The sequence below is a fragment of the Malaya genurostris genome, chromosome 3 (genome assembly GCF_030247185.1).
Source record: "Malaya genurostris strain Urasoe2022 chromosome 3, Malgen_1.1, whole genome shotgun sequence".
NCBI classification, from domain to species: domain Eukaryota; kingdom Metazoa; phylum Arthropoda; class Insecta; order Diptera; family Culicidae; genus Malaya; species Malaya genurostris.
This window is the reverse complement of record NC_080572.1, coordinates 182,452,280-182,474,464: the sequence shown is the minus strand read 5'-3', so window position 1 is coordinate 182,474,464 and position 22,185 is coordinate 182,452,280. Positions and strand designations below refer to the sequence as shown.

The 22,185-nt window shown below is 40.5% G+C and overlaps 1 protein-coding gene across 1 annotated transcript in view; it reads left to right on the top strand.

Moving 5' to 3' along the window:
• LOC131435763 (basic proline-rich protein) overlaps positions 1–17,944 on the top strand; it is a 47,783-nt gene extending 29,839 nt beyond the window's left edge. Inside the window, exons 2-5 of the mRNA XM_058603950.1 lie at positions 14,240–14,495; positions 14,560–15,423; positions 15,484–15,673; positions 15,734–17,944. Coding sequence (XP_058459933.1) covers positions 14,240–14,495; positions 14,560–15,423; positions 15,484–15,673; positions 15,734–17,468 — 3,045 coding nt within the window. The 3' untranslated portion in view covers positions 17,469–17,944. The remainder of the gene's footprint in view (positions 1–14,239; positions 14,496–14,559; positions 15,424–15,483; positions 15,674–15,733) is intronic.
• Positions 17,945–22,185: the final 4,241 nt, after the last annotated feature.

The window sequence follows — 22,185 nt, the reverse complement described above, 5'->3', positions numbered from 1 at the left end:
TATGGGAAAATTTCCACTAAACCAAAATTATGCGTGTCCTTGTGGCGGCTTTATCATTTGCATTATTGCCAAGAACTATAAAAGATATCAGTAACTATCTACCGACGAAGATGACGACTGCATAATTTATGCAAACAAGCAAAATAAATAGATTTATCCAATTAGCGCAAATGAAGAAACACATCAATTCGATCATTGTTCTTGGCAGTGTAAACATTTCAAAACCTACCGGTTCGGTCTCTACCCGGTAGCGGCAGTACGGGTTCTATTTGCTCTTGAAAATCTCGCACAGCCAACGCTGCTGCGTCGGAGACCCCTTGAGAAAATGTCGGAGGTGGCGCAGCAGGCCGGACCAAACCTCCTTCAGCGAACCAGGATGGATGTCGCATCCGTCTGCTGTGATGATGCATGGTTCGGACGACTCGATTATGTCATACATCTTCTTCGTTCTGTCAGTGCAGCGTCATTCCGCAGGCCGGTTGTCATCGACGCCTCTTCTCTAGAGAAGAAGTTACTCGGGTGGATATGGAAATTTATGCAGGCTATTATAAAACGGAAACAGCAGGGTCATCTCGAGGGGTCTCGGATGTGATCCGTCCATCCGGGTGGGGGTTTTAAACCATCTATTTGAAACCAACAAATTAAGGTAATTAATTTAATTCAATAATTGTTATGTCAGACGAAGTGCCGAGCGACGAAAATCTTTTCAATAAACTGACAGCAACACTAGAAGCTACTGGATGGCACTCTAAGTCCACTCCTGCAGCGTGATATTTATTCATTGAAGCTTTGCATAAGCAATTCACGAAATCACTGAGCAAATTAACGGCATCTGTGGAATTTCCATAGCCAATGCAGCAACAACTACCAGTACTGAAGCGAGTTTCAAGAATATTGAAATCAGTCGCCAAATTAGTAGTTAACTCAGAAACGCCGAGTATAATCTTTGAAGCTACAATTTTGTCACATTTTGTTTTTACAATATAGGGTAAAGGCTCCCTATTTCATCTCATTTGTAAGAACGTTACCTTAAAAACCTGATTTAGCCACTGAAATCACTATGATTTTTTTCATATTTCTGCTTAATTCGCCTTGCTCCACATGGAGAATTGATTCACATTCCTTGGAAATTGAAATAATGTTCAAAATATCAGCTAAAAACATTTCTGATATGTTCACTACGCTGCTCCTAATTCCATCTCAAAGGATTTTTATTCATCCTATCGTTGGTCCTTTATTCATCCTATTAATTAGTAATGGCGACAGCTATAAAATCAAAACATTGCACTTTCAGGCTCAAAATGTTTTCGTAAAAATGGCCTAATGCCAACTATAAGACAACACACGATATTTTTAGAACCAAAGTTTAAAGTTTTGGTAAACTTGAAACAAAACAAAAAAGGAATTGTTATTATTTAAGCATTACCCGATCAGATGATAATAACAGAATTATAACAACTGGAGTAATTTATTTCAGAAATATTTTGTAACAAATCTTGAAATATTTTTGGCTGGTAAGCTGTGAAAATAACAAAAATCATAACAAAAAAGACTCTGGCGGAAACAAAATCGTTACAGATTTTGAAACGTTCGTATCACAATTATTATTGAATTTGATATAACTACAGAAGTCCGAAAGCAGAAAGTTATAACAATAGTTGTAATAAATTAAATAGCATATTTAACACAGAAAAACTATATCAGAGCTAACTTTTAGCATCGTTTCAATCCAAAATTGTCGAATGATTTTTTTTAAATAAATGAATAATTTATTTAGTGATCTGGTTTCTTGTTTAAGTTTTTTGAAATCTGTTCATTATATTTCGATATAAAACAACAGAAAAACTCTTTTTTTTTCAATTAATGAACTTTTTCATGAGTCTTGCAAATGAAAATAAAATATCATAGCTGATTTTGTTATTATACTGTTATCATAAGTTTTACCTTGAACTGTTTTAATTTGTTAAATATCTCAAAATAACACAAGTTGTTATACATATCCACTGTTGATATATTTGTGTTATGATTTTGTTATGTGCATCTGATCGGGTAGCCCTTCTAAAAACAAAATGCAGAGCCAGAAATGCCATTTATACAGATTTATCTGTATTGTATAGATTTTTGCGTTCGCATACTGATTTAAATCAGAGTACGGATTTTATACAGATTTCCTAAATGTAATACAAATTTGTACAGGTTCATAAAAAACGAGAAATAAAATATTAGACTTTCTCTCTGAGTATCTATTAGTATTTGATTGCAGTAATTCTTTGAAAGTTTATTAATCAACGGACAAATCGCATGTTAAAATGGAAATCTTCGCAGATATTATCTTTTAACATCATTTTATTAGTGAAAACAGATAGAGCAGATATAGACTTTTTATGCAAAGCAATACATATTTCCTATGAAAATATCTGGCATCTCTGTACACAGCCGATGAAACACATACATTTAACAGCGTTATGTTGACATATAGCGGAATGAAACCAGTGCTACTAGATTTGCCACAATGGTCATTTCTTTAGTGTTTAACACGCTCTTTCTGGTAATATTCGAAGCCGAAATAGTTTTATTGAAATAAAAATATCAATAATATAATTAAACTTATGTCACGGATACCAAAAAAAAACTTGTTCATGATAATTTGAAAAAGAAAAACAATTTTGTTTTGTAACATTATGAGAAAACCTGGCACCTTTGCGAAACCAAATGAGATGAAAACAAAGCGCAATCAAGTGAACTAAGTAAAAAACATTCATCTCATATTTTTGAAGACTTTTATTGCTTGTCGGGTAGTTTTTGAAGTTTTTAATCGTCAATTAAACAAGTGGCAAGTGAACATTACTAATTATGCAGTCATCCAGCATTCAATAGTAGTGTAATTGTGCGAAACAGTGATCATGTTTTGAGACGAATCGTTAAGTAGATATTCAGGAACATGACGAACTGTAAATCTTAGAACGAAAATGTGTCCTAAATCGAAAAGTGAGTTTGTTTTAAATGAGAAAAACGATGACCGAAGAATTTAAAACTATTTCTTCCAATGGAAAAGTTTGACAATAGCTTCAATATTTATTTTTAAACATTTCACAGTTTGGTTCAGGTACTTTGTAAGATATTATTCATATTCAAAGTAATGAGCTGAAGGGATGAGATGGAATCAGGAATCAGGAATCAGAACAAATTGGCTCAAATGGCACGTTCCCCTTGATATTTGGAGATTTGTGCCTTGCCATCAATTTGTTTTTAGCATCATTTTCCCGATATATAAGAGGGAAGGATTGAAAGGAAATGGTAAGGGTTGGACTAGGAGGATGGGAAAAATTGACGACACAAAAAAACACATAAAAGCAGAAGTAAATTCTGCACCCCTAAGGGATGCTGAACAATCTGCTGAGGATCACATTTAGTGGAAGCAGAAGGAAATTCTGAACCTCTACAAGGTCCCGAACAGAGCTGTTAATAAAACCTCCAACCCACGAGAGGATTTAGAGATCTTACAAAAGCGACACCATTCTGCACTCCCGGAAGAATGCAGAACGACTCGCAGTATGTACGAGCAGAAGTAAATTCGGTACCCCCCAAAGGATGCCAAACAATCTGCTAAACCCTATTTAAGGTGAATACAGAAGGGATTCATTCACTCCAGGAAGAACGATGAACCCTTCTGACTATAGCTCCTTACCACATTGGGTGAAAAACGAGATAATATCCTTCAATTTTAGCTCCGCATACACAGACTCAACCATGTATAGAGAACCAAAAACCCGGATACGTAGCTGCGTCAATGCGGGACAGTTACATATCAGATGGTATGAAGTACCATAATCGCATTCACACAAATCACACGAATAATACTCAGCACGTTGAATAGTAGCCATGTGATAATTGAGTTTGCAATGTCCAGTCAGAGCTCTGACCAGAATACTGCAATGATACTTGGAGAAATGCAGTAGACACTTTGACATTTTCAGATTTAAATCTTGTAGAAATGCTTTTGTCTGAGCGCAAGTTTGCAAGCTGCGCCAGTAGCTGGCATGTTTGGATGCAGCCCAAGAACGAATCTTGTGCTTTATCCAACTAGTTGAAAGTGGTAAAGCTGGTTCAGGACCAACGAAATCATTCGTTGCACCAGCTCTAGCCAACTCATCAGCCCATTCATTTCCAGTAATACCAGAATGGCCGGGTACCCATAAGAAGTAAACAGCATGTGAAATGCTGAGGTCTTCAATTTGAGTTCGACATGCGATCACTAGATTCGACCGTGAGTCATTCGAACTGAGTGCTTTTAAGGCTGCCTGACTGTCGGAACAAAAATAAATACGTTTACCACAGATCCTCTGCTGAAGTGCCGATTGTACTCCATACAGAACTGCGTAGATTTCTGCTTGGAACACAGTACAGTATCTACCAAGTGAATGAGACTGCTCCAGCCTCATTTCACGACAGTAGACACCAGCACCAGCACGACCATTCAACAGAGAACCGTCCGTATAACAAACTATGTGTTCATCAAGTTGTCGTTCCAGACAACCAGACAACCATTCCTGACGAAGAGGATAGCTCACATTGAATGTTTTGAAAGGAAAACTGCATGTGAGAGTTAGGTCACTAGGAGCGAGTAAATACTCATCCCACGTAACCATTTGAGACCACAAGCGAGTGTGGCTAGTAGCATAGTCTATAGGGTTACTGTTCCGAAGCCCTGTAACCTTAAGACGGTATGCACAAGATAATGCTTCTTGTTTTAGGAACACATGTAGTGGTTAAATACACAGTAGCGCCTCTAGAGCAGCATTAGAAGTTGTCGTGAATGCTCCTGTCATCGCCATTAGGACCATCCTTGGAGATGATTTAGCTTTGACTGAACTGTCGCGACTTCTCCTTTCTGCCACCATACAAGACATCCATATGCTAAAATTGGTCTAACAATAGTTGTGTAGATCCAATCAATGTATCTGGGTTTAAGTCCCCATGATTTTCCAAAAGCTCGTCTGCATTGGCCGAAAGCCATGCTAGCCCTTTTAATCCTGAAGTCAATGTGAGCAGACCAATTCAGTTTTGAGTCAAGAATAACCCCGACGTATTTAACTTGATCGACCACAGTGACCTCTGAACCAAAGAACTGCAACGGACGAGCTCCTGTAATTATCCTACGATGAGTGAAAATCACCATTGATGTTTTGCCCGGATTTACAGATAATCCAACCTGACAACACCATTGTTCAACAGATCGCAGGGCTTTCTGCATTAAATCAAAGAGGGTGTTAATGCTTATACCGGTCATCAATATATGATAATCGTCAGCAAAACCATAAGTCGGAAATCCAAGGTTATTAAGTTTCCTTAACAAACCATCAGCGACTAGGTTCCATAAAAGTGGGTATAGTACACCACCTTGAGGACACCCACAGACACTCAGATTTCTAATCTCTGCTCGCCGAAGCGATGAACAAAGAAGTCGATTGCTAAGCATTGCGTGTATCCAGTAAGGGAAAAACCCAAGATATTCCGTTCACGACTGCAATGTTTAACCTCCTGCAGCCATTCAGCCATCGGCACGGAAATACACCTTGACTTAGGAGTTCCTATTTTTGTGGCCTTTTACGACATGGAACAGGAAACCAGTGGATCAATTCTTGGTAAAAAATAATTCCGCCGGATGCCACACGGCTTACCTGTTTGGTGGACTTATACCACCGGTACAGGTGGACCGTAGCGTTATTCTTAGCCAGTTGGGAAACCGCTACCGACACTACACGGCTATCTAGGCTGCTCAGAGAGGGAAGTTGACATTGATGGTCAACTTCCATGGATGGCCGAGCAGCCGGTAAGTAGATATTCAGGAACATGACGAACTGTAAATCTTAGAACGAAAATGTGTCCTAAATCGAAAAGTGAGTTTGTTTTAAATGAGAAAAACGATGACCGAAGAATTTAAAACTATTTCTTCCAATGGAAAAGTTTGACAATAGCTTCAATATTTATTTTTAAACATTTCACAGTTTGGTTCAGGTACTTTGTAAGATATTATTCATATTCAAAGTAATGAGCTGAAGGGATGAGATGGAAATAGCAGCTCAGAAGAAATAGGGAGCCCTTACCCTATAAATTGGTATTCTTGATATTGTCATTTTTAATTTCAGTAGCACTTTAATTAAGAATGGTTACATTATGAATATAAAACAAAAGTAGTAAAAATCTTCTTGTTAATCCACCTAATGGTGTAAAAATTTCCGAAACCAAACGTATCAACAATAATACATTTACACTTGATCATTGAGTTCAAATGATTGAAAGTTTCAGACATATGATGTTCGTACTTGATCCACAACACCGATATTAGTCCCGAACGAGCCTAAAGTTGTTGGAATCGGCCCAGTGATCTCCGAGCTTATACCACCATATCTCTGGTACCAAAAGTGACAGGCAATTGATCTTCGAATTTGATTTACAGCCCAATATTGACTTTCAAAAGAGCCTAAACATATGACAAACGGGTTAAGCCATCATCGAGAATATTGAGCAGGGAGAACAAATTGTTTTCTGCCATTTAATATGTCATTAAACCATTATATCTCCGAAACTGATCCTTAATTATGATCCACAACCTAAATACAACTTTCAAAACCCACTAAGTTTATAGCAATTTGTTCACCCATGCCTAAGAAATGGACTCGATTTACTTCATATTCGAAACATTGGTCGAATCGATCTCGAGGAATATGAGCAAACTTTTTTCTAATAATACAATATAAAAATTATAACACTTCGGTCAAAAGGTTCTCGAGCTCTAGTTCGCTTTCACATGTCATCCAAGTCAGTCGATAAAACAAAACCGCATACGATCGGGACAGAAGAAACTAAGTACAGTATTGTGTAGTGAACAATAGAACGACCTCGAAATGAGTGAACCAAACGAACAAAAGCTACCACCGCTACGAAAGAATACAATTATTGTTGACTTCAGGCAGTGCAAAATTCGACCTTTGATCAGAGCTGCAAATTGTCAGTCATGTCAAATGACCTTGACAGACTAAATAAAATCATCGTCAACTGTAATCGGTACGGTCAAAATGTCTGTCAAATGAAATTTCTATGACCAAGTAGAAGTATACTCAGTCAAAGACAGGCGACTTTTTTGTTTTCTCTCTCATTCTCCTATTTCTAACATAAACATAAATTGATAAAGTTCAATGTTCTTTGCAAAAATTCGTCGGACTTCGGAGTTTATTGGTGTAAATGATTTTAATTCAATGTTTATGCTGCTTGATTAATATTTAGTCACATCGTAACCAAGCAGTGACAGGAGAAATGAAAATAATATCAATCGCATCGGCAATGAATGAGCGTCCTGGTGAGTGTAATATCCACAGAATTTAAGTTATGGCAGATCGGCTCTCAGACACTCAATATATGATGATTGGTGGAGCCTGGTTGGCAGCAGTCCAGTGTCAAGCTTTCCAATCTTCGTCGTGCAAAGTTGCTATAGTTGATAGTGACATTTAGCAGCTCTGCCTTCGATACGAGAACTTGAAGGTTTGCTTAAGGAGCAAATGCATCTTGACATTTACTTCAATGCAATAAGACAAATAATGTTGTTTACATCCAGTTTTACAAAGAGTTTGATGCAATTCAATTCGCAAAAGACAATAATAATGTGCATTATGTGGAGCACGAAAACATTAAATACAACATTCCAGTATATATGGAAGATAGTGCTGTAGAAGTACGTGTGCATGATCTTCTCTCAAGCGTAATCGATCCTACAAGATACAAGAATCCCGTGCAAATCACTTGTTACCTATGACAATCAGATGGTCACATGTCAATATTGCCAAAACGCCGTTCACTACGGTAAGCCGTGTGATAAACTGGACAAGGAGACAACTACAGCGAATGACAACGGTGCTTCTTTCACACCAACCCCATGCAATCCCAGTACACCTGTGACAGTCACCAACAACAATGAAGCATCCCCCTCAACGAAACCATCAGTATCTCCTATAGAACAATGTACACCAGCTGCAGTTTCTAACTTACCCAATCCCTGTGAAATAAGTAACGATTGTTCCACCAATAACAGTGATGCTGAACCAATGGACGGGAGCGTGAATAACGAACCACTGCTCCCCCTTCATTCGCATTCGCTGGTAATATGATTTTGCTTTCTTTTATTATGCTATAACGGTTGATCTGAGTTGTTTGATGTCTTCACAATAGTTACTCAGCTTAGTATGTAGTACTCAAATCAACCGTTATAGCCCAATAGAAGAAAGTTAAATAATATTACAACCACTAGCAGCAGTGGTGCTAGATATATTAAGGAATGAGCCATTTTTCAGACCTTGTTTCGGTTTTCCTTCAATAACTTTTTCTACAAATGTCGAATTGTTTTGCGGTCTTCTAAAATTTTCTTCCTCGTGAAATTTTCTACGAAAGTAATACATGCACTGATTTTTAGAGTTTATAGGTTGATCTTTAGCCGATTTTTTTTTTGTAGTCCATTTTCCCATACTAAATCCCATACAAACTTTGAATCTCTGGCGCGAAAATATAGTTTCTCCGATCGAGCAAAAAATTTTGCATAGTTCTTATGGGAACCAAAAGATACACGAAAAGTTTGGTGGAGTTAAAATCAAAATTTCGTCCCACCCTAGTGTACACGTCAAGAGTCATATCAGTTCTGCCTGAATGTAGATCCCGTAGGTCATGGCAATCCAATACACTTTGCAGTCCCACAGATCATCATAAAGAATTCTTTGAATTTTTTCCAATTCTTACCAAACGCATCGGACTCTTAAAAATGGCAATTGAAAAAATGTTTGCGCCGTCACTAACACATTCAATTACGACGGGCAACGCTCCCATGCAATGTGAAAATGATAGTGGAACACATCTTTATACTAGTACGGGTGCTGTTTCGATTCAACGATATAATATTTGAACCTGTCTTTATCTGGCGTCGGAACAGAGATGCCAAGTATTAGTATTAGAAAAAAAATCCTTATTTTTCGGAAATTAAGATTAACGAAATCTTGTGCAATGTAAAGAGGTGAAATTTAATTTCACTTAAGCAACACTATGGTTGCACCCTGACGCACGTATTAGACGACTTTGACGTATTAGACGACAATTGAAAACTACCCTGCGTTCTTCGAATTTTAATGTAGGAGGTACTAATAAAGGCTAACATCTTGTAAGTGATTATCTTAATCGTATTAGACTATGAAGATAACTACTTCATTGTGTACGAAAAACGACTGATTGCGATGACAATAAAAATGCAGTAATTGAAACATTAACGAAATTATATTAATGGTGGAGGTCACGATTCTAGGATTTAGATACAAGGAATAAAATTCTTCACAGAATATATACCCACTGCTTTATGAAACAACTCAAGTTTAAATGTTTATTGTATTGGATGCGTTATTCGTTAATATTTTCTTTACTTTCGTTGTGTGTTTCGTTATAATTGATATAGGACTTGTTATTATTATTATACATCTTTTATTGAGCTCAATCCTAACCTGTAGTTGTCGTTCTTCGGAGTTGATATCGTGCTTTGTAACGAAACAGTTTGAGTTTCAGTGAGCCATTGTTATTCGTAATCACATTCTCCAGTTATGTCTTTGACATTACCCACCCGCCTTTTTTCCTGTGGTTTCCCTACTGTTCTTCAGCAACATTGTTCACGGATACGATTGTCGTCTATATCATTCGTTGTCACTGTTGTTGTAATTTTTTCCCATAAGATATATTTATTAAGGCACAATGCGTTAGCTCTATGATGCCAAAGGCATTTTCTAATAATTAGGATTATGTAGTGGCTGGTCTCTCATGTTTTACTGGTGACGTTGCTTCTCAATGGTAGTGGCCGTATGCTTGTCCGTATGGATCCACGGAAAACACCCCCGTTCTTCCGTTCTTAGAATCAGCCAGGTGATGTAGAAATGTATCTAAAATTGCCGCATCCTTCTGTGCGTCCGCGGGAAACACCCCCAGGCTGCGAAGACCCGGCGGGTGGCCCGCATGTTAGTCATCGACTGGAGCGGCTTTCCGTGGGCGATGATGGTGATGTTGCCGAATAGTATGAAAAAAATAGAGAAGTAATTGTTGTGGAAAACGGAATGTTAAAGGGGGGTATGGGAACGAAATAACTAATAACGACAAATGTTTAGTTAGTTGACATCGAGATGGTGAAGATTCTGGACAAAGGGGAGCGAAAAGTTAGTAACAGCAAAAAGATCTTGTTAGTATCGATAAAGCTAGTAGACAGACGGGGGATTGGGAGAATCGGGCAGATGTTAATGTCGAACCTATAGGTGAAGAGTATTCTTAGTCTCGAAAAGAGTAAAGAAAACTTTCTATGCCAAATACAACGGACTGTTGTTGTTAGTTGTAGCACTTGACTCTCGACAGAAAAACTTTGAATGCTAAAACCGGATATAAACACTTTTTGTTGAAAAAAACGGCTATTTCTTTATCCGGTTTTTGCATTCGAAGTTTTTTATACGGTTCTTATAAAACAGACTGTTTGATATGATGTAACCAACAGTAGGGAAAGAAGGTCGAACCCACATTAGAATTTTCGTGCAGTTCTGATAACTCACACATACTATTTTAAAGAACAGCGTGATAGGGGCCACTGATCATTGCTGCCTTCACTTGATGTTGAGTTGCGAGAAAATACTGTTCGTTCTAAACCGCTGCAAATATATTTGGTCTTTAAAATTAACGCGAGTGTTTAAATAATTGGTCATCGTCTTCCTATAAGTTGATCCTCGATCAAGGTTGATTACAACACAGACCTTTTTTAAACTACTTTTGTATTGCAAAATCCTAGTTTGGCTACTGAACCCAATGTGCTTTTGTCCGGGTTTTGTATTAAAATTAAACAGGTTTTCCAAACTAAGTAGCACTTCTCCGATTTTTGCATATTCAAACATGGTTGTTCAAACATCTCAACATTCAAACACAACCTGAATGATAGAAACTGTCTAGAAAGCTTTGAATGGAAATCCTTTCAAAGAGCTAAGTTTTCATAAGAAAATTTCACAATTTATTTAATCACGCATTGGTCTGGAGTGTCACTGTATTAAATAAAGCCAAAGAAGTATTTGAAAAACTTTGATCATACCGAATTGTTCAGATTTTCATGGTATCAAAAGATATTGTTAAATTAGTAAGTGTAAACTTCGGTCATGAGGAAACCCAATTAAAAATTATGTTTTGTTTGGAGAAACGATGGGAAAAGATGAGTTGATATCGTAAGGTTGTTGTTACAACAATCAAATATCAAAAATCAAAAATTTAAATGGTAGGGGATTGCTAACATGCTGAAGATATAGAAAGGAAGTGTATTCACAATTTTTAATGAGCACTTCAATATGAAAAAAATGTTAACAAACATGTTAACGATTTAACAAAGCCTGAAACTTGGCCTGCAAGACCGAATTCAATTTGTATAGATTTCAAGCGTTGCAAAGTTAGACCAGCAGCAAATAAAATTGAAATCTTACTTAAAGAACGAATGCATCTAGACGCTAATAATGTAAGTGAGATTCAATTCAACAAGGCGTCTAACTGTGTGTACATTATGTTTAAACGCGAAAGCGATGCAATTGCATTCGCTTCGGTTAACAGCGAGGTGCACAGTGTTGAGTGTGATAACATTGAATACAAAATCCCTGTGCACATGGTGGACAATGCCATAGAAGCACGCGTGCATGACCTCCCCCCGCAGGTCACCGATCAGTACGTTCGGGAGAATATGTCGCGGTACGGTGAAATCCTTTCCATCGAAAGGGAAGTATGCATCTACGTAAGCCAATTCCATCTTACATCATTTGTGGTCAAGGTGGGACACATCCGTGTAAAACGCTGATTACCTATGAAAATCAGCTGGTTACATGTCAGTTTTGTGAACAACCTGCACACTACGATAAACCTTGCACTGAAACTGCGAAAAGAACATTTTCAACCAAAGACAAGGTCAACCGTTCAACAACGAAAACTAGGGAGCGTAGTACTCCTGTTTTACCATCAAACCAACCAACAACTGCAACCAATGTACAACATGGCGCTTCTACAGCAACTAGCAACGAGCCCAAGACTGCGAACAACATAGAAAACAAAAAGAAGACGGAAATCAACAATAAAACCACCGATGCGGCAATGGAGGACGAGACGAGCCACGAACAAAGTGCCCCTCAATCCTCGCAGGAGGGAAATGGAAGCTCTTCTCCTCCTAGAAAAAGAGTGACAACGAGATCCACTTCAAAAAATTCTTTATTTAAAAATTCGGCTAATTCGGTCAAGTAGAGCTTGTACGCAAATAGGCCTGAATAAAAATATCTTATAAATAAAAAAAATGCACCTCCTATCGTAACGATGACTAAATTCAATTGATTGAAGTTCGAAATGCTACTGTATCCACTATTTTATCCTACAACCCTGCTAGCATTTTCCGTCATTAATCGACTTTGTCGATTAACAATCTTTTGTAGAATCAGTCAACAGCTTTTCTTCTGCATCGTATGAAACACGCTGCATGCTTTTCAATCTACAAATATGTCGTAACTATGTAACTAGCCGTTAGTTACGAACACGGAAATTATTTTTAGAAAAACATATTAGAACAAATTTTACAAATAATATTCTAGTCAATTGAATGATGCGTCACTAGGATCAATTTTGTAATCATCTTGACCTTGCTATGTCAAAAAATAATCAAAATAAAACACAATTTTATCGTAGAAGTAATGCGTACCATAAGTAAACGTTGTAAATTATTTCTAAGTAAGTTTACATTTACTCAACAAAATAAATAAATAAATTATAATCAAACAAAACTTTAAAAGTGGTTCACCACTTTTGCTTTTTATTTTGAGAGATTATTTGTGTAGTCATTTGTTGCTTAATATTTATCCCACGTCAACATTCGAAAAAAGTTGGTAATTAATATTTAAAACCAACAAATGACCAAAAAAGACACTTTTCTATACACAGAAGAAAACTTTCTAAATTTGTTGCTAAGTGAATTCATACCAATTGTTCCGAGGCCTTGTGGAAAACCAAGCTGCTTGAAACCAGAAATGCTATCTGTAGACTTTTCTGATCCGAACAAGTTTATAATACTACGCAAATTCTGGAACCCCAACACTAAAGAGCAACTGCAACTCTTTTTTGAAGCAGCATAGTATCTGTCATTTGCGAATGCGGAAACATATTGCATAGTTGGTCAATTGTTTGGTCTCGTCTTCATTTATTTGGTAGGTTTTCCCAAAAATATTGACAAACATAACAATTGAAATTTGTTGAAGGTTCGCAGCGAAATCTCAATTCGAAGTATTTGAAAATTCACTTGATTGTTTTAAAATCCAAGCTAAAATGCCGTTAGAATGAACACGTTCTGCATTTTGTTTGCTCTCGACAGAATATATTTTTTGTCTTTTTCTCAATGAACTGCATTTAAAGATTTTTTAAAGATAAAATATTTCCCAGCTCTCGTCGAAGAAAAGTAATTCAAAACTGTTCTGTTGATAGGCGCATTGGTAATCAAACGAACCGGCCACCAGTTGGCCAAGGTTAGGACTCTCGATTCCATCATTTGCATACATTGTTGCGGTAGCAGTTCGGCACTTTTCTCACATCTGTGCCGAAACTGGTTTTCCCTTCGGCATGGCGAGATAACCTTTTGGATGTGATGACATTGGCACTCCGCAACGTAAACTAGACACGGCGGGAGGGATTTTTGATTGTCTGAAACTCATCAAAAATTAACTTAGAATAGCCACACAAAGGAAAATAAACATTGGAACCAGGCTGTTTCACGAAACAAGATCAATTATCCCTGCCCCAGTCGATTCAACCTACCGACCAAGCCAGGGACGGGTTTAGCAGAGATACGCGAGAGGAGCGAGGGAATCCACGCGTTTAGCATGTTTTGTTTTGCTTTCATCGTTCGTTTCAATTCGCCGCACGTTCACACGCCGCTATTCTTTGTACGGTGTTTTACAACGCGTTGATGACCACACCATTCACTAACCGACGGATTGCAATCCGAGATACGAGAAGTGTGTATCGATGATGACCCCATCAGACAATTGTATCGAACAACAAATGCGCATAAATCAATCCCTTTGAAACGGCAAACGACATCAAACTACCTGTGATCCGATATTTGTTCATCGTTCACTAACAAGAGCATTTTTTGTACCTTAAATTACAGCGACTGCTGGTGCTGTGCTTGGTGCTAGCAGCGGTGAGCCATGCGGAAATAACGACACGCATCGGTCCAGATGGTTACAACTACCCAAAGCCGAATATCCCTTTCCCGCCACCACAAAAACCATCACCACCTAGTTCGCCAAGACCCTGTCCGTTTGGAGGAGCCCCTCCGTATTGCTGTACCAACGGTGGACAGGGACCAAATTGTGTTGTTCCCACGCAGACACCGTCTTCTCCTAGACCTTGTCCAGCAGGAGGTAAGTTAAGATAAGTTATTTTTTCGAGCCGTAGAAAACTAATCAATGCAATTCTCATAACTAGGTGTTCCACCATACTGCTGTACTAATGGAGGTCAAGGTCCCAATTGTGTGATCCCAGCTCCTCCTACACCACCACCATCACCATGCCCATATGGAGGAGTTCCACCATACTGTTGTACCAACGGAGGCCAAGGACCAAACTGTGTACTTCCAGCTCCTCCAACGAGACCTCCACCACCAACACGACCGCCACCTCCACCACCAACGAGACCACCGCCACCATCCTGTCCTTACGGAGGGGTTCCACCGTACTGTTGCACAAATGGTGGTCAAGGTCCCAACTGTGTAGTACCGACAACACAACCGGAATATCTGCCTCCAGTTACCCGCCCGCCAAGTTGCCCATCTGGTGGAGTCCCACCGTATTGTTGTACCAACGGTGGCCAAGGACCTAACTGTGTAGTTCCACCTCCACCACCAACTCGTCCACCACCTCCGCCACCAACGCGACCACCGCCTCCACCACCACCACCATCATGCCCATACGGAGGCGTTCCACCATACTGCTGTACCAACGGTGGCCAAGGACCGAATTGCATAGTTCCAGCCCCTCCATCTCCACCACCGACTAGACCCCCACCTCCACCACCAACGCGACCTCCACCTCCGCCACCAACACGACCTCCACCGCCACCACCAACACGACCTCCACCACCTTCCTGTCCATACGGAGGTGTTCCACCATACTGTTGCACTAACGGTGGCCAAGGTCCTAAATGCGTACTACCAACTCCTCCACCAACAACACCACGGCCATGCCCATTCGGTGGAGTGCCTCCGTATTGCTGTACGAATGGAGGGCGCGGTCCAAACTGTGAAGTTCCTACTGCCACTCCAACCACTCCTAGACCTTGTCCAGCCGGAGGTTAGCAAGCATACCATTTCATTTAGAAAATGTATCTGATGCAAATTATTTTATTTGAAGGTGTTCCACCGTATTGTTGCACCAATGGAGGATCCGGTCCCAATTGTTACGTTCCAGCTCCTCCAGTACCACCACCAACTCGGCCACCTCCACCTCCACCACCATCCACAAACAATGAATATCTACCACCATGCACCAATGGAGGCCAGGGACCAGGATGCGTTGTGCCCATAACACCTCCACCAACTAGGTAATTGAAGGTGATTTGTAGTTATTTTGCAGTGATTTAAAACTATTATATCATTCTCAGTCGACCTTCGTACCCACCGGCTACTAGACCACCAGTTAGACCCCAGCCTCCGCAGTGTCCATCAGGAGGTGTTCCCCCTTACTGTTGTACCAATGGAGGCCAAGGTCCAAATTGTGTCGTCCCGCCACGGCCATCGCAAAGACCGCCATCTACACCGGCCCCTTGTCCATTCGGAGGTGTTCCACCGTATTGCTGTACCAACGGAGGCCAAGGACCCAATTGTGTTGTACCAACCCGACCAACGCCAGCTCCACCAACAACTCCTATCGGATGTCCCAATGGAGGATCACCTCCATACTGTTGCACTAATGGCGGATCTGGGCCAAACTGTGTCGTTCCCACGCGACCTCCGACAACGCCTGCACCTTGTCCATTTGGAGGAATTCCTCCTTACTGTTGTACCAATGGTGGATCAGGCCCGAACTGCGTTGTTCCTACACGACCTCCAACGACACCTGCTCCCTGTCCATTCGGAGGAGTTCCTCCTTATTGCTGTACCAATGGCGGATCAGGTCCAAATTGCGTTGTACCCACTAGACCAATCCCATCCAAGCCACCTCAAAGTAATGAATATCTACCACCGACGCAGCCTCCACGACCTATCGGGTGCCCCAATGGCGGAGTTCCACCATATTGCTGTACAAACGGTGGACAAGGACCAAACTGCATAGTTCCCGCTCCTCCATCACCACCTCCAACAAGACCACCACCTCCGCCACCAACACGTCCACCACCGCCACCACCAACAAGACCACCACCTCCATCTTGTCCATACGGAGGAATTCCACCATATTGTTGCACTAATGGTGGTCAAGGGCCGAACTGCATAGTTCCCGCTCCTCCATCACCACCTCCAACAAGACCACCACCTCCGCCACCAACACGACCACCGACGAGACCCCCACCGCCATCCTGTCCATACGGAGGAGTCCCGCCATATTGTTGCACTAACGGTGGCCAAGGACCGAACTGCATAGTTCCCGCTCCTCCATCACCACCTCCAACAAGACCACCACCTCCTCCACCAACACGACCACCTCTTCCACCACCGACGAGACCATCACCACCACCATCCTGTCCATACGGAGGAGTCCCGCCATATTGTTGCACTAATGGTGGCCAAGGGCCGAACTGCATAGTTCCAGCTCCTCCAACACCACCACCAACACGACCACCGCCTCCACCACCAACACGGCCACCACCACCTTCCTGTCCGTACGGAGGTGTTCCACCATACTGTTGCACTAACGGTGGACAGGGTCCCAATTGTGTTGTCCCCACGCAACCTCCTAGACCATCGCCAACACAGCCGGACTATCTGCCGCCAGTAACACGTCCACCAGTAACTCAACCTCCCAGCTGTCCATATGGTGGAGTTCCCCCTTATTGTTGCACTAATGGAGGACAAGGTCCCAACTGTGTTGTACCTACCCGTCCGACTTCACCTCCTATAACAAGACCTCCACCCACTCAACAACCTAGCTGTCCGGCTGGAGGAGTTCCTCCATACTGCTGCTCGAATGGCGGACAAGGACCGAACTGTATTGTCCCAACGCCATATCCTCCAGCAACAAGACCACCAACTCGACCGCCATCGGGATGCCCAGCCGGTGGCGTTCCTCCTTATTGCTGTACCAACGGCGGACAGGGACCGAACTGTGAACAACCGCCTTCGCACTCGCTAAACCCAGACGGATACCACTACAAGGTTCCCAGCATACCGTTCAACTTCTAAGCTGCCAGCGGAAAATTGTTCTCGTGCATGTAAAATAGTTGAGTTAAGTAAACGAGTCAACAATGAACGCCTCTACGAATAACGACGTTAGTGTAAACTACGAAACAGTGTACAAATGTGCATATTTATAAACATAGCAACCGTTAAATACTCGAAGTCCTTATGTTGGCAATTTTCTATGGATTATTTTTCGGCAACGTTCATCAGCAAAATTAATTAGAGTAGTTGAGATTGATGCTAAGTGCTGATAACAGAAATAAATTATGTTTGAACGTAATGAAAAGATGTCTGCAGTTTAAAACAATCATAGATATATGCCCCAGAAACAAATTTTATTGCGGTGACTAGTTTGCAACAAAGAATTAGGGAAAAGTTATGTTGCAATTTGTTAGGAATAAGTTACCACAACAAAATATACTATTAGGGCGTTGAACGCGAAGTGATAAATGAGTTTTCTCGATGAAGTGGACCAGGTTTGTATTCCAAAAATCATCACTGGAATTTCTCAGCAGTAACTGTGGCAGTATTCTTTTTTGACAATAATATTGCGTTTCTATAGTGACAATGTCTTCATCATAATACTTTTGCTTGAATATTGTTTCAACTTAAATCAAAGATTTCAACAGAATGATTGTTACTACTAAGGGTATTGTACCAATCGTCATCTCATTAGTACAGTTGCAATATTATATTATTCGACTTTCAATCAACGAATTGTGATAAAATTGAATACAATATTTTTGCATCGGCTCTAAGAAGCAATACTGCAGAAAGGAATAGTTCGTAAATTGTTCAATACTACGACGCGAAAACTCCCAACGAATGCATCTATTTCTATCTCACCCTTCAAGTCAATCTATCCTACAGAGACAGCAGATCTCACTCTAACTAATGGTTTGCGTATATGCGATGAGTACTGGAGCCGAAACCCTACTTGCCGTTTTCATCACCATCGTTCACAGAAAATAATGAGAAATAGGGTAACAGAGATATTTTGGCCACTTCATATATTTCAGCCCACCTAACAAACTTTATGAATTTCATCGATGTTAAGTAACCCATGTTGCATCAATTTGAGGCTAATCACATTAAACTGCCTATTGTGGAAGGGGTTTTCAAAGATATTACAACATTTGGTGGATATTTTTACAAAGTGGGCCAAAATAAAATTAATCCTAAAGTTGGCCAAAATACCTTTGCTATCCTAGGAAGAGAAGAAACATGTGTTCTTTACTTACTTACTTGTATAGCCCCATTATTTGTATTTTTGGTTTCGTTATTCGGAAGTAGACTGATTGATTTATACTACACTAGCTGCCTAGGCAAACTTCATCCCGTTAAACATTATCGTTGGATTGAAATCATTTCGAGCAATTAAAAAAATCAGGATAATCAAACGACCTATGTTACAGTCGATTTCAAAAGAGCGTGGCTATGATTGCTCGCGATCGATAGAACCGATTCCGTCAAAACGAATCAACTAACAGTTGTTTTTTATTCAAACTCAACATTTTTCCAAAAATAAATCGCACTTCAAAGCAGTTTTTTCGTGTTCGCCTTCTAAATGTCCCAAAATGACCGAAGCGAAACATTTGCAAATGTCGGAACATTTTCTGAGCAAGTCCACTGGCAAGTCGTTTCAAGGACGTTGGACGACTCTTTTGACGTCTTATTTTAATATGGGGTGTCTTAGCAAATTAAGATAAATTTTGTCGTGAATACGACTTACTTTACTATGGGGTGCCTTTTCAAAATTTACCCTCTGAGAGAGTGATAAGTTTTTGATCGTGAATATCTCTTGTTGTATCTAACGAATCAACATAATTTTTGCTACATGCCATCGGAAATATAATCACAATTTTATGATAAAATTTTCAGTTGTGTGTCATAATCTCAAATAATTCAAAATTAAACTTTTCTGAAATGTTTGGTATAAACGAGTATCAAAGAGGATAATTCATAAGGCGCGTTTGCTTTTCTCGTATTTTGAAAGCTCATATCTCAGTGATCTGTGGAAAGATTTATATAATCTAACTACCATTAGAGTCGAAATTTTTCAACCTAAACGAGTATAGCAAAAGCATTGATGTATTTCAATAGTACACTATTGAAAAGCCTATCTCATTTGACCCATGTCAACACCAGCCAATCAGAACGCGTTCTGAGTAAGAGAACAAAATATCTGCTGCTGTACAACAAATCGTTCGAGAAAAATGTTCCGAAAAGTGGTGAAAATCGTAGTGAGTTCCTCAATTTGGTCCTTCTGAATGCTAGAAGCGAATCCCTACAGCATATTGATAGTTTCTTTCAATAAATTATGCAAATCCGAAATGAAATAATCGACATTAAAAACCTGTATGCGGCTATTTTTATAGCCGTTAGGACCGCCCATTAGTGAAAAAGCTACAAACGAAATCACGTAAAAGAAAGCTCCTAACAAAAATTGAATCAGTTTGGATTCTATCGCCAATGCGAGCAGATGTATTTTGTGCCATTTGAAAGCTAGTTTCGTTTCGGACAAGAGCGATTACGTCACAGCTGCCAGTCATTTGCATGGATGAAAAAGCAACGGTGGAGAGCATTACACCAAATCAGCCGTTCTAATGGCTCTAAAAGTTTTCTGAAGAACCATTAGGATTTGTTGTTCGCAAATCGAAAGGAAATATCCTCAGTTTAGGGCAAATCTAGAACAGTTTGGTTAGTGTTGTGCACTTTTCGCTGTGTGAAATTCACAGTAATCGAGATCAAGTGAAGCCTTCTTTGTTTTTGCGAAAAATGTACAAAGGGGAATGCTTGCATAATTCATACAATTGATCAACTAATTGATATTCGGAAGTGTTAAGGAACATGTCAGTTGTTTTCGTTTTCACGACATCCAGTTATGTCTCTGACATTACCCACCCGCCTTTTTTAGTTGTAATAGATAATGTTTGGTATCCACCAGTATCACATAGGAAAAATTCATTGACAGATCCAGGCTCAGTACTCAGTTGCAGATACAAAACTAAGTTCTAGAATCAGTGCAGCTTTCAATTTCAGAACCCATATCCGAAATTCTATTCCAGGTCCAGAATCCAAATTCACAGCCAATCAACTTCTGAGAACGGTTATCGACATTTAGTAAGTTGATGTATTTGAAAATCTCATAATTCGATGACATTTCTATGTACACAATTCTTTAAGTAAATTCTTATGGCACGTAATATTGGAATCCTCCCCGGGCCCGAAATGGTACATGATGGTACACTTACTGCATAGAGAGTACCAGCGATGATGAGATGTGGTACAGGTAAAAATACATTTTGTTCTGTTTGATTGTATAACCTTCTACATAACCTTCCATGACACAACCGCTTGAAAATACCGTTGCTTTTAAAAATGTTCTATAGTTTATTACAGAAAACATGTATTCTACCGCTTAATTTAAAGTGTTCGCTCAGAAGGGATGGCGGAGTTTTTTCCCCGGTATCCGGAATGACGTGCGAATGGTACGTATGCAACTACGTAAGGCAATTCCATCTTACATCACTTGTGGTCAAGGTGGGATATATCCGTGTAAAACGCTGATTACCTATGAAAATCAGCTGATTACATGCCAGTTTTGTGAAGAACCTGCACACTACGGCAAACCTTGCACTAAAACTGCGAAAAGGACATCTTCAACCAAAGACGCAGTGCCAACATTGATTCTGACCACTACCTTGTCGCGGTTTATATGCGCTCAAAACTATCGACGGTGCACAATACTCGTCGCACAGAAACGCCGGAACTCAATCTCGTGCAGCTACGTAGCGTTCGTACTGCAGAGGAATACGCGCAACAACTGGAACTAGTGCTACAAACGGAAGAGCAGCTTGGCGCGGCGACTCGTGAAGACGGCTGGACGAACATAAGGTCCGCCGTGGGTAGCACTGCTGCAACCGTTCTAGGTACGAGGTTATCGAATCGAGGAAATGACTGTTTTGACGGCGAATGTCAGCAGTTGGTCGAAGAGAAGAACGCAGCAAAGGCGAGGATGCTGCAACACCGCACGAGAGCGAACAAGGAACGATACAGACAGGCGCGGAACAGACAGAATGCAGTTTTCCGGAGGAATAAGCGCCACCAGGAAGACCAAGATCGCGAAGCGATGGAACAGCTGTACCGCGCAAATGACACACGGAAGTTCTATGAGAAGATGAACCGCTCACGTAGAGGCTAAACGCCACAGGCCGAATTGTGCAGAGATACCAGTAGTAACCTTCTCCGGAACGAATATGTTGTGATCGACAGGTGGAAGTAGTATTATGACGAGCATCTGAATGGCGAAGCACAAAATACAGAGAACGACACAGGCGGGGCGCAATCTGGGCGCACGCTCAGCTGACGACAGATTCCCAGCACCTGATCTGTCGGGGATAAGTGAGGAGATCGGCAAGCTGAGGAACAACAAAGTCGCGGGCAATGAGCAGGCGAGCTGTTCAAACATGGAGGAGAGGCACTGGCTAGAGCGCTGCACTGGATGATTTCTAAGATTTGGGAGGAGGAGATTCTACCGCAGGAATGGATGGATGGGGTGGTATGTGCCGTCTACAAAAAAGGCGATAAGCTAAATTGTTGCAATTACCGCGTAATCAAATTGCTGAACGCCGCCTACAAGGTACTCTCCCAAATCCTTCTCCGTCGTCTATCACTAACAGCTAAGGAATTCGTAGGGCCGTACCAAGCGGGATTTACT